The sequence below is a fragment of the Carcharhinus amblyrhynchos genome, chromosome 18 (assembly GCF_965287045.1).
Source record: "Carcharhinus amblyrhynchos chromosome 18, sCarAmb.v2.hapA, whole genome shotgun sequence".
Lineage (NCBI taxonomy): Eukaryota > Metazoa > Chordata > Chondrichthyes > Carcharhiniformes > Carcharhinidae > Carcharhinus > Carcharhinus amblyrhynchos.
In genome coordinates this window covers 42,069,237-42,082,632 of record NC_137341.1, presented here as the reverse complement: position 1 = coordinate 42,082,632, position 13,396 = coordinate 42,069,237, and the positions used below count along the sequence as shown (strand labels likewise).

Sequence of the window (13,396 nt, the reverse complement as noted above, 5' to 3'; positions counted from 1 at the left end):
GCTGTTTGGCCCTTTGAGCCTGCGAGACCATTTAAGGTGATCATGGCTGATTTGGTGGTGTGGTCACAGTTCCACTTTCTCGTTCTATTATGGCTCACCCATAGTCTCAACTCCCTTGCTTAACATAAACCTGTCTAACTTTGCCTTAAATGAACTCAATGACCCAGTCTCCACTATTTTCTGGGGAAGAGAATTCCACATGCTAACTGCTCTTTGGCGGTACAAGTTCCTCCTCAATTGTTTTAAAAGGGAGACCTCTTATTTTTAAACCACATCTCCCAATTTTAGTCTTCCCACAGAAGAAAACATCCTCCAGGTATTCACCCTATCTACCACCCTCAAGATCTTGAATGCTTCAATAAGATCACCTCTCATTCTTCTAAATTCCAGTGGATATAGGGCTAACTTGTTCAACTTTCCTTCATTAGACAACACCACTTGGATACAAATATAATTGTGATTCCTGTACCAGGACACCTAGATCCCTCTGTACCATTAAGTTCTGCAATACTTCTCACTTTAAACAGTACACTAATTTTCTATTTTTCCTGCCAAAGTTCACATTTATCCACATTATACTTGTGACAATACTGTACTTTTGAGAAACGTATCCGATCATGTTTCTTGTGCAGGATCTGTTTGATGCACTCAGAGCTGCTTTGGTCTGGATCCAGTAGCACTGTATTGTTATTGCAGCAATGTAATTGGTCTTAATTGATGGAATGCTGTTCTGTTGATTTTAGTGTTCCCCTGGGATTACAGAATAGGGCTTGATTGACCGGTAAAGTTATTTCACAAAAAACTCAAGGCAGTCTGGCTTTTGGGGCCTTTAGAGAGAGGCCGCGTTCTCTGTATCTCTTGCTCTGTCTGAAGTGGAGACTGGAATCTGCCAAGAAATAAGCCTTCTTCTCAGATTGCTGCATGAGAATTGGCAGGCAGGTATCTGTCTAGGTCATTCTCCAGAAGTGTCAAAAGGCTGGAAATTTAGTACCTACTCTTTGGTTTCTGTGCTAACTGGTTCTAAAGAAGAGATTCATGTCTCTGGAGGGTATTACTAAATTGGAACAAGAGATTGTTAGCTATTAAAAATTATATTTTATCACGTTTAAGTATTTTAATTGGTAAAAGTTATGCTAATTCTTTTTGTTATATTCTGTGTTCTTAAATAAAGTTTGTTTTGATAAAAGCTTCCTAGTGGGTCACTTGAATCATACCTGGAGTGAAATACCTTATGCTCACCCTGATGCCAAAATCAAAAGGAAAAGTTAGGTCTAGGCCAACTTCATAAAATATTTTGAAGTTTCTGATTTGGTCCTCAACATACTCTATCTAAAATTGCAAAAATGTAATGTGGCCATGGCTCTTCAGCGCCAGTCTTTGGTTCCCATGCACAGCAATCCCATCACTTGCCCCAGCAATCATCAACAGCGGTTTTGCTCAAAGCCTATCCAAAAAGCGAGTCTCCTCCTATTCTGAAGCAGCTTCTGAATACACACCATCACCCCTTCCCAGTACACTTCCAATTGCAGCCCAGTAAGAACCAAGCAAGAGGTGATCTCTTAGTATCCTGAAAGAAAATAGCAATTACGTCCCACTACTGTCCCAGTGAAATTGCTGCTTTAGCCACAGCTGTCATTGATAAAAACAAAAATGCAGAAACAATCATAGTGATAATAAGAACACTTACTTGTTAATAAAAGGTTCAACCAATTTAGATTTGGCAGGAACAAAAGCTTTAGGAGGGCTGAGGAATGAACCTAATTAAAAAAGGAAAAGAAAGTCTGCTTTAAAATACAACCACCAAATTGTAATATATTGTTCCACTTTAAACATCTTAAAAGTAAAGTTACCAAGGCCAGAATTGCCAAAATAAATAAATGTACAACTCTGACTCAGGCACAGCTTTCATGACTAATAAACATTCATTTCCTCCGTGTAGTGACTGCTCCAGTGAAACCATTCAAAATAAAATTGAAAAGCCGACAATAATAAATCCCTGTAATGAGTCAAGACTTGTAACGTGGAACATCTCTTTCCCAAGTTCACTTCCTATTTAAGTTTGCTGAAAAAAAAGATAGCTCAAATGAACTGCTGAGTGTTCTAACACTGCATTAAAAGTCCTGGGCTACAAACTTAATACTTAATCTTTTCAGAGGTACGTTCTCTCTCCTTTGCTCCATTATTTTTACAACACTATAAATTTACCATATTGACAGGTTTTACACCGCTTTACAACCAGAGAGGACAACCATGACTAAACAGGAACATCACAGTTTAAAAGAAAAATACCTTCTGGGTGAAGCCAATCATAATATTACTATATCAAATGAAATCCAAATGTGTCATTACACTTAGTCAAGCAGTTTAATTGTTGAACCGTATAAAAGCTATTCTAGAAGATTCAAATTGGTCAGTTAACCATGCAAACTGGATTGCTGGCAAATAGAATTGTATAACATTTAACATGAGGATTTCATGCCATGATTTGTAATGGAGAAGTTTCACATATCTGATTGAAGCACCATTTTCAATTAAACATTTCGTTCAGCAGTTCAATGAGATATAATTATGCATATACACTGTTAAGAAGCATCTCAGGCCATAAGCGACTATCTTATTTCAATTGTAAATCAACTATGCCTTACGGACACCAGTAAATCACAGTGCATCCATGTCCAAAAAATTTAGGAAGTCTCAGCCATGTAAACAAAATATATATTATTTTTCAAAATTGGGGAAGAAAATTTCATTCTGTTCTTTCCCTTCCCCTCGAATTACAGGCATAGTTGATTTTTTAAAAATAGTTCTTTTTTTATATTAAGTACCACCCCCAACTATTGGGCTAAGAAATAAAAAAAAACAAGAAGTCTCACAACACTAGGTTAAGGTCCAACAGGTTTACTTGGAATCATGAGCTTTTGGAGCACTGCTCCTTCATCAAGTGACTAGACTGAAACAGGAGCTTTTAGGAGCACTGCTCCTTCATCAGGTAAGTGATGGAGGAGTAGCTCTCCAAAAGCTTGTGATACCAAGTAAACCTGTTGGATTTTAACCTGGTGTTGAGATTTCTTACTGTGCCCACCCCAATCCAACGCCAGCATTTCCACATCATTAAAAAAAACACAGGAGACAAATTCCAGGATCTGACAATCCTGGAACTCAGATCCACAATAACCTTGGTGTTCAAAACTACTATTAAAAATGTAATCTCTTCCAACATCCATACCTAGATGATTTGCCATTGAGATGAAACACAAGCCGGTTATATATGCATCATAACCTGCTTCATGAAGTTGTTCTGAGGCAGTGTTATAGCTCGGAAATCCCTCAGCGCTTTCTACAAAAGGGAGGAAAAAGTTCAGATCCCAACACAAACTGGTCAACAAGGCAAAACACATTCTAAAATATTCTGCAAACAATGCGTTTTCTTGTCCTTCCCAGATAGTGACAAATATCTATTTCTATCAGATTTGGTTTTAAATCATAAGCGAATACAAAATGCTCGATATAAACTGAACAGGTTTTTGCACTTCATAACACAGAACTTATTGCAAAACAATATGTTTGATTTTTTTAAGATAAATTGCATTTAATGTCATGATACTGAAGGTTGATATACATACGAAAGTTATATGGCTTGTTACCTGGACATCCGTATAAAGATCAACAGCTCAGTCAAGCCAATACAATGTTGAATAACAAAGATAAACCTTTACAACTTCTCATGCCTACACCAGTCAGCATAGATTACTAGGTGGAAATTGAGCATTTCAACATAAAACAGAATATCTACAACATAATTACAAAAGAATAAAGGTCTGCTGAGAAAGGCTTGAAGTTAAGTACACATAACGATTAAACTGATGTCGGTATAGCAATGCAAACTACTGAAAGTGGAACGTTTACTCTAAGAGAATAAAGTGAGACTCTCCCAAATGTTGCAAAAGTGATACGAATGGGTCCTAATCATTCACAAGATAATTTGGTATTCAGCTCATTTTCAAGTACTTGATTCACAAACTACAATTCCAATATAAAATGCAAATATTCATTTTACTTTTCTTGGAATAATAATCAATATCTCCTATGTCTATTATTGGAATTTATTGGAACTCGTCTCTAAAACGTGTTAGCTGGGACTGAAGTTAGAAACATGGTGCTATAGCCCCAATCACTACTTGACGGAGGATTTACAGCTTCTTGTGTGACTGATTTTGAAACTTCCTTGCCGAAACCCAAAATAATGAGTGTGGATTCCTACTGATCTACAGCCTTATTCCCAATTATCTGTAATATGAACACACTCTATTTTCCCGAATCCCCTCACATTATTTCCAGAGCCAATATATTACAAATGTTAAGTGAGCCAATTGCCCCAGAAGAAATACAACTTGGAGGTATCTCTGTAAACTCAGCACATCAAAGTGCACTTGTGATATCTATCCCTGCCAGTTGCTGACTAACAAAAAGTAATCCAACAATTAGCACTTCCTACAAACTGGTATCAAATGTGCTGCTTCATGAAGTTGCAAATACTTAGCAAATTAAATTTCAGAAATGAGTTTCCTGTAGGAAGACTTCTATTAATTGATAAGTACAAGACATTTAAAAGAAATGATGGTAAATGGGCCCAGGTCCCATTTCTCTCTTCCTCTACACATGGACAGCAACACATCAAGTAGTTTGTTTATAAAAAAAAACTAAATTCCAATTTATTTAGTGGAAAAAAAATACTTTTGATGATTCACAATTAAACAAACAACTTTATGAAGACCACACACTGTGCTCTCAACTTACCAACTTTGGGAGGCCTGAAAGGTGCATCTTTTAATCTCTTTTCCAGCTCTGCAAGAGGTGTGTTCATTATCAGTTCCTATGAGGAAATAAAAACATCTCAAATTGAAACATATACTTTCACTTCTAACAGTGTTTCATTATTAGGAAGTTCTGAGCATGTTTGGTACATAGTATGTTTCACCACACAGTAAATTCCTAATCTCCAGGTGGCTTTTCCCTACAAGGAGGGGAAAAAATGTGGAACTTGTCAGACTAGGATCGACCCACATTGCTTACACACCACCTGGTGGCCAACTGAAGACACAACAAAGCAAAAATCATCTGCAACAATCTCAATCTCAGGTAGTGCGAGACCAAGAAAGAGATCAGCAATGTTGATAGACAGAGAAACAAAGTCACATGCAACAATATGATCAAGGAATTAGTGGTGCTCAATCTAGAAAGAGGGATGTGAATTGTTTTCAACCCCTCCCTTCCTTATTTTGTTCAGAGAGAATCAATAACAGATTCACCCTTACCACACTCAAGCCAAGATTTGTGTGGGCAATCAAGTTTGGCTGCAATGCTCTTCATGTTCAAAAATTGTTCTAGTACTCACTATTAATACTGAACATTAGCTAGCGCGGTGAAGTACGGGAGAACAATCAGCACTTACGAATCCTAGTTAGTTGAATCTAACCACTGTAGCGGGAGAAGATTCTAACTGAAGACCCACTTGAGGCCAAGGATAAACAGGTGAAGGGCATTTATTATTTGAACAAATATAGAATGATTTAATATTGTGGTATAGAGTAGAGGGGAGAAGCTACACACTTGTAATGTTTCAGTTTGTGAATGAACCTAAACCAAGGAAAGGTTGACTTCGGGTCTCCTCTTTCACCAAATGGCTGTGAGGGATTTAACACCCACTTCCTAAAGCTTTGAGGGATTGGTATCCCCAAATAACCGTAGAAAGTCCAATAACACAGGTGTTGCTAGACTTGTGAAAAATGTTACTACTTAAGCTTAATTCAGTGGATATTTAAATGTGAAAGCTGGTAATATATTGGCTGATGGGTGTGCTAAATGGAATATTCTGTGGATCAGTGGTGAAACCTTGAATATTTATATTTACATCAAGATTTACATCTACAGAAACTGTACTCAAACACTCAATACAATTTGGCCAAATTCTCAAATTATACCAAATTACTCTCCAACAAATGGGATAATTACAAAAAACAGAAAATGCTGGAAAAACTCAGCAGGTCTAATAGCATCTGTGGAGAGAGAACAGAGCTAACATTTCGTCAGTCATCCAGACTTGAAACATTGACTCTATTCTCTCTCCACAGATGCTGTCATTCCTCCTCCAGCATTGTCTGTTTTTTGTTTCAGATTCCAACACCCACAGTACTTTGCTTTTATACTAAATGGAATAGTAACATAGCTATAAGATAGTTATATAGCTTACTTCACCAGGAATCAAGTATGATTGGGAGAAAATAAAATGATCCTCCAACAAGTTACACAGCTTACTTCAAGAATTGAATGAAATTGGGAGAAATGAAAGATGTGTCATTTCTCGTAATGTCAAAACTAGTGACTAAACTAACAAACAAAATGGCAAGAGAAAGCTTGAGTTTACTATAAGTGCTTGAAATGCGCGAGGAGACATTTAATTGTACCATGCTACTAGGCATAGAATAGTGAAGTATCACTGTTTTGGAAAGAAATTCTCTTGGTAAAACTGTGGAATTGTTTTTGATCCAGAATTATGAATAATTAAGAAAACAATTCATGTGGCTTGGTTTAATTTTATAAACTCTTTTGGTGCCAAAGATCAAAATTAGCTTCCCACCCCCCCCAACCCGAAACTCGGTGCTTTTATTCCTTTCTTTTAAAAATATCAAGTGCAATTTTCTTAATTTGAGCTATAACTCGATTTAGATCATCTCTGCAACAGTCATAACCAGAGCAATCAGTTAGAGCAAGATGTGACGGTGGAGTTTTATTGCATCAACATTCTGGTGTCTAATTCTCTCCTACTGGATTCTGAAAATGTGATCTAGCTGTGTGTCTGACTTGGCACATTTCCAAGATGGTTCAGGCACAAGAGTAATTTAATAACATACACCACGTGGCTTTACGTTACTAGGATGACTAATGCCAGCAAATATGGTCTCAGCGGGACAGCACCTTCACAGTTTAAAGAATGGCAAGTATGCTCAATAAAACACACCAATTTACCTTAAAAGGATGTGTGCTTGCCATGAGTTTTGTATCTAGAAGCCTTCATGAAAAAAGAAATGGCATATAATTACATCAGAATGTGAGGAATCAAAGTAGGAATCTTAATACAGTCAACAGTTACAATTATTTTATGCTTAGAACTACCAATTAACTTCCCAAATTTGGTTATTCCCTCTCTTCTCCCCTATACACTCCTATAATACTAAAACTTGTGAATGACATGCAGGTATCAAAAGAAAACTCACCTGGTAAAAACACTTGTTGTAACTTCTTTAAATTCATTTAGCTCCTATTTAAAAAAAATAGCTGAACATAAAATTCAAGAGAAAGAAAAACAAACAGCAGACCACACAATCCCTTAGTTTTATTCATTGAGAGTCCCAGAATTTTTTTTTAAATTAAGCTATTTAAACCATTATGCTAAGACACAGTGTGCTGGATGTCCCATAAACTTCCACACAGTTCAAATTTTGCTCTCTGCCTGTTTTGTGAGTAGGTCAGACGGTGAGTATCCAGAGAGCAAGCCTTTCCTCACTGGGGCAGCAGAGGAAAATGACATTGAGAAATTGGAAAAGAATGACACGAGTTACCACTATGTGCTCGTATAAACACTGTCTTTCCTTTCTGCCCCACAAACAGCTTACTCAAGGGATAGCAACAATCTTCACAGAAACAGCAAGTTGCCTGTTCCCAAGTGTTCAAGAGAAAGGATATGAACTTTCTAATTTCTTTCCCCTCTCCACAAACAATTCATTTCAGTCGGTATAACCACCTTTTGAGAATAACATTCAAGCTTTGCAAACACTCATAATCAAGCCCTACAACGAAGCAATAGAAAACCAAGATCAACTTAAGAGTCTAAATACATACATCGGGTAATGTGCAGAAAAACTGATGAATTGTATGCATGACATCAAGTAACATGTTGTGTCCCACAACCAGTTTACCCTGGAAAAAAAAGACAATACTTCATTCAGAAATAATTATTTATGGCCTGTCATACACAAAATTACACTGCACACGATAACAGTCCATTCGACAACAACATTTATCTGCCAGGCCTCTCTATAACACGTCAAGAATCTGCTGGGGGATGGGGAACTTCTGGGCTTTTCTGAAGATATTGCCCTTTAGTTTAAAGGAAAACTTTGGCAATATGCACAAAAGTATCCAGTGCCCTGTCCAACATGATCTGTGTTTGCAACTCACTCAAAATTTAATGAAAATGCAGAGTGCAGACACAATGATCACAGATCCCAATTCTTGTCAACCTTGTGCAATAGAGAAGTCTCTCCAATATTTAACAATGCATTCACTTTAAAAATGATAAATGCAACAATTCATGGGGTTAGAGAGAAATCCTGCAAACAACACTTGAGAGAACATACATTAACTAACACAATAATTATCAATGATTTCCACTGGTGTTAAAAAAATCCCAATAATTCTGTAATCAACATTTTGAAAATGGAAAACGTCAGACGTTTTTGAAAGGAAATAATGCTCTCCTATCCCATCCCAGAGACGTTGGCTAATGATGGACTATGGCTCATGGACACGGGTCACCATTTGTTACTATGTATTGACAGTACATTCACCTGGTGAGGTGATTATAATGAAGACCAAAATTTACTGACACCAGACATGTGCATGCACTCATTTATACACAGTGTGGATGAATCAGAAGGAATCCTAGGAAATCACTCGAATTATAATTACTCAAATGCAGCCTAGCTCAAAGTGGGTGAGGAAATATTGCGGAGGAGACCTAGAAAATTTCTTGTGATTTCATACTACATATAACCAGTATCACTTCATGAATGCCACTGAAAAATTGTACTTGAATTATTCAACTCTAAAATGATAGAATATAAAATAGAAGAATACCAGTTGAAAACGGTCAACATCCCCTGGTTCATCCGTTTTCCACTTTGTTCAAGAAGATGTTTTGAGGGATTAACATTTTTTTTTAAAAAACTGCCCCCTCCACAATTCGTGAACTAACATTCAAATCATTTAGACCCAGTATTTTCATAAATCAGAGAAAAAAATCCCACAGAATCAAAGGTGATTAGATTTGCATTGATAAAAAGGCATTCTGAGCAAATATAACCAACTTACATTCTTACAAAATGGTAAAGGAACAGCCAAACAAGATGTCCCTTAAAATAGCCTGCACCCCCTTGCAGTGTGGATCAGAGAGCACCACATTTTAAGAAGGAACAGCTGTAGAGGGGTTTTATCAGAGACAAAGGGCTTCGCTTATGTAGAGGGATTGGAAAAACTGGGATTGTTTTCATTACAGCAACAAAGTTAAAGGGCAGACCCAATAGAAACATTAACAATTCTGTGAGGCGTTGATAAAGTATTGAGAAACATTATCCTCAGGACAACAAACATAGTAACCAGAGGGCACAGATTCAAAATAATTTGGTGGGATAGCTTGATCTAGAGTTTGGACATAGCTTGGCACAATATCGAGGACCAAAGGGCTGTACTGTGCTGTACTGTTCTATATTCTAATTGACAAAAGCACTAAGGGAGAAATTCAGAATTATTTCACACAGAAGGTTAGGACCTAGAACACAATACCTGAAAAAGGGTGGTAGAGTCAGATACCACAGGAACTTTCTAAAGGCAACAGAACACAGGTTTGTGTGGATATGAGAAGAAAGCTAGGAATACAACTGGATTGCTCTTTTGAAGAGCCAGCACAGACAAGATAGGCTGAATGGCTGCCTTCTGTACAGCAAGATTCTGAATGCCTTTTGTGTCAAAGGTTCTCACTCACAGTAAGCAGAGGGTGAGGAAAAGATGGCAGAAAAGCAGTTCTTGTGCTCTCAGGGTAAGAGTGGACAAGGGACGAGAGCATGGGCAAGAGCATAAGGCAGGCAGAGCGAATAAAATGCCGAAGACAAAAGGATGAGCTTTATAATGGGGAGGTGTAGGGGAAAGGATGAAAACAGGTTGAAATTTGTAACAACTGGCTTGGTGTACTAGCCACTGGATCTGTTCAATAACATTACCGACTCACTATAATTTATACAGCCATAACTACACAGTTAGAAGTTGATTCCGTACAACAGCTGGCAACCCAAAAGACCGACACACAACTGCTATTGTGGGAGATCTCGCTGCCAGCAGTTGGACAGGATTTGGATTAAGGCCACTGATGGTAAACTAAGTCCAATGCTTCAGTACAGCTAATCTCATTCCACCTCCTGCACCAAACTTCTGCTGGAACAGACCATGAGCTTACAGTGCTTTGAAACAGAAAATGTGCCCAATGCTGTGATTCCAGAGACTCGGGTTCTACATTAAACACAATCTCTACAGTTCAGTAAGGCCTTGCTCTCAACAGCTAATTGATCAACAGGAAAATTACGTAGTAGAGGGAAAATTGCAGTTATTTTCCAATAATCCAATATTTATTATTCCAGGGAAATCAAAAATATTGATTTGCATGTTGTATTTCTTTCAGAAAAGCTTTTATTTAAAAAGGTGCAGCTTTACCATTTATCTGTTCCATAAAAGTACATGTTCAAACTATGCTTCTAACTTGGCAGGCAATACTGCAATGCCACATAGATGCATATACTTTAAACATAAACTTCCAAATGCCAGCAATCCTACAATATTTTCCATTTGCTGTGGCACTATCATTTTCACAAAGAGAAATATAGCTCAGGAGAAAGTGTCTTTGTTTGAACATTATACATAACAAGCTTTTTATTGATTTTTTTTCTCAAAACTGGAGACCCTGATAGGAGGTATTTCCATAATTCATTAGAACTGCAAACCATGGCTTTATATGGAAAGTAAACACACTGGGAAACACAGTCAGACATATAGCACTGGACTTGGAATATCAGCTTTTTTTTTATCTTCGAGGTGCAGGAGATTTTTTGTAAATTAATTCATGGTATGTTCAAAGTTTACTTATTCGTGTAACAAGTAGGCTTACATTAACACTACAATGAAGTTACTGTGAAAATCCCCTAGTTGCCACACTCTGGCACCTGATCAGGTACACTGAAGGAGAATTTAGCATGGCCAACACACCTAACCAGGTCGTCTTTCAGACCGTGGGAGGAAACCGAAGCATCTGGAGGAAACTCACGCACACCCAGGGAGAATGTGCAGACCGCACACAAACAGTGACCCAAGCTGGGAATCGAACCCGTGTCCCTGGCGCTGTGAGGCAGCAGTGCTAAATCACTGTGCTATAGTGCCACTCTACATAGGTGTCACCAGACAGGCCAACATTTATCACTCATTCCCAATTGCTTGAGAAGATGATGGCGAGCTGTCTTCTTGAGTCGCTGCAGTCACGTGGTGTAGATATGCCCACAGTGCTATTAGGGAAGGAGTTTCAGGAATTTGACACAGCAACAGTGAAGGAATGGCAATATAGTTCAAAGTCAGGATGGTGTGTGGCTTGGAGGGGAAATTTCAGATGGTGGTCTTCCCAGATATCTTCTATCCTGCTCTTTCAGATGGTAGTGGATTTGGAAGGTGCTGTCTAAACAATCTTGGTGCGTTCTTATAGATGATAATGAGGGCAGGAACTGAGTGATTCTAGCAGAACCCAAACTAAGCACCAGTTAGCAGATTATTGCTAAGCCAGTGCTGCTTGACAACACTATTGAAGACCCTTACCATTATTTTAGTGATGAGAAAGAGTGGACTGCAAGGGTGGTGATTGGCTAAGTTGGATTTGTCCTGCTTTTTGTACACAGGACATAACTGGACAATTTTCCATATTGCTGCGTAGATGCCAGTGTTGTAGCTGCACTTGAACAGCTTGGCTAGCAGTGCCAGAATGGAACAAATGGAATGAGGGCTATAACAGCCCCTAATCACAGATTAAAAATCAATGATTAAAATGTAGCACATCAGAAAGTTGTTGCAGTATTAAAAATCTTAGTATTTAAACAGACAATGTTTCAAATGGGGTTTTAAAAAATATCCCGGAAATTAACTTTCAATTGTATTTGGGAAAAGGACTCACCGATTTTGAAATGGCATGTATTACTTTGGAAAATCCCACAGCGTCATTCATTTCCTCCTGCAAGTAAGACAGCTGGTTACTGTAAAGCCGAGGCCTAGTTTTCAAAATATCCGCACCATCACAGCATTCATAACTACTTAGGTTCAACACTAAATTGTTCATTTCTCTGAAGAGCTCACCCCTCAGATGCTACTGAGATTTTTTTTAAAAACTGTGAACCAGACATGACAAAATAGACAAACTAACTGAAATACCAGGAAATAAGAAATAAAAGATTTAAAACACAAACATTAGTCCCTATCTTTAAAATTTTAAACGCACTTAACACACCATGGACCATTAGGTTAGATGGACGCATTACATAAACAGAAACATGCACATTATAGAAAATTCAGCAACTGTTTTTAATGTTTTTTCTTAGCTAGTTTTCTGCTTGACTCCTTGTTGGGATTAGTTGAAGTTATTTTTAAAGTTTATTAGTTAGTGTCACAAGTAGGTTTACACTGACACTGCAATGAAGTTACTGTGAAAATCTTCTAATAGCACTGACTGTTTAAGGCATGGTGCTTGAAGGCATTCATTACTCCGATAGGTTTAGACAGCGAGTGCTGGAAGGTGAGTTGACCGCAGGGTCCTCCCAGAAGAGCCCAGTGTGTACTTCAGCAGTTAGCCACTGGCAATCAAGAATAGGAAGACAGGAACCATTTTTCTCCTCCTAATCTAGCAGTAGGTACTTCAGCTGCTGCATCCTTTTTATTATCAAATTAGAGATTTGCTAAGGCATACACAAGGATTGAATCTATGATTTTCTGGGAATAACTCAATTTAGCCCATGTAAAGCCATGTCATCCCTGTACATACATACTAATCCAAGTTACTAACAACCTTCAAATTAAGACAGATATTCCTTGAGGGGCAGTATATAGACTTGCAATTGACCCTTTGCAGTCTTAATTGAACATATAAATCTCCCTTTGTGCAAAATATTTGTGAGCAGCAATCTAACCATGGGAACAGGGAATAACGGAGGGGCATGTGATGTACTGTTTCTGTATGATGTGGGAGCTGGTGGACCCCAGGGTCCTTCCCAGTGACTATGTCTGCAGTAAGTGCTGGTTGCTGGAGGAGCTCCAGCTCAAAGTAGATGAGCTGGCCTCTGAGCTGCAGACACTGAGGCTCATCAGGGGGAGGGAGGGTGCCATTGATAACGGGGTGCAAGAGACATCCACCCCCCCCAGACTGGCTAACTCTAAGGGTCAGGAACAGGAGGGGGCTGCTGAGTGGAAGGAGGGTGGGGACCGGAGGAAGGAGAGTGGGGACCAAATGCCTCAGCCTCTCAATCTGCATAACAGGTTT

At 38.3% G+C, this 13,396-nt stretch overlaps 1 protein-coding gene across 3 annotated transcripts in view; it reads right to left on the bottom strand.

Moving 5' to 3' along the window:
• The window catches only part of parn (poly(A)-specific ribonuclease (deadenylation nuclease)), a 113,266-nt gene that overhangs the window by 66,888 nt on the left and 32,982 nt on the right, over window positions 1–13,396 (bottom strand). For all 3 annotated transcript variants that reach the window (XM_080206895.1, XM_080206897.1, XM_080206896.1), the window contains exons 12-18: window positions 12,041–12,097; window positions 7,900–7,977; window positions 7,275–7,318; window positions 7,027–7,069; window positions 4,798–4,873; window positions 3,227–3,337; window positions 1,688–1,757 (exon numbers count right to left, since the gene is read on the bottom strand). In XM_080206895.1, the coding sequence (XP_080063021.1) occupies window positions 1,688–1,757; window positions 3,227–3,337; window positions 4,798–4,873; window positions 7,027–7,069; window positions 7,275–7,318; window positions 7,900–7,977; window positions 12,041–12,097 (479 nt within the window). The remainder of the gene's footprint in view (window positions 1–1,687; window positions 1,758–3,226; window positions 3,338–4,797; window positions 4,874–7,026; window positions 7,070–7,274; window positions 7,319–7,899; window positions 7,978–12,040; window positions 12,098–13,396) is intronic.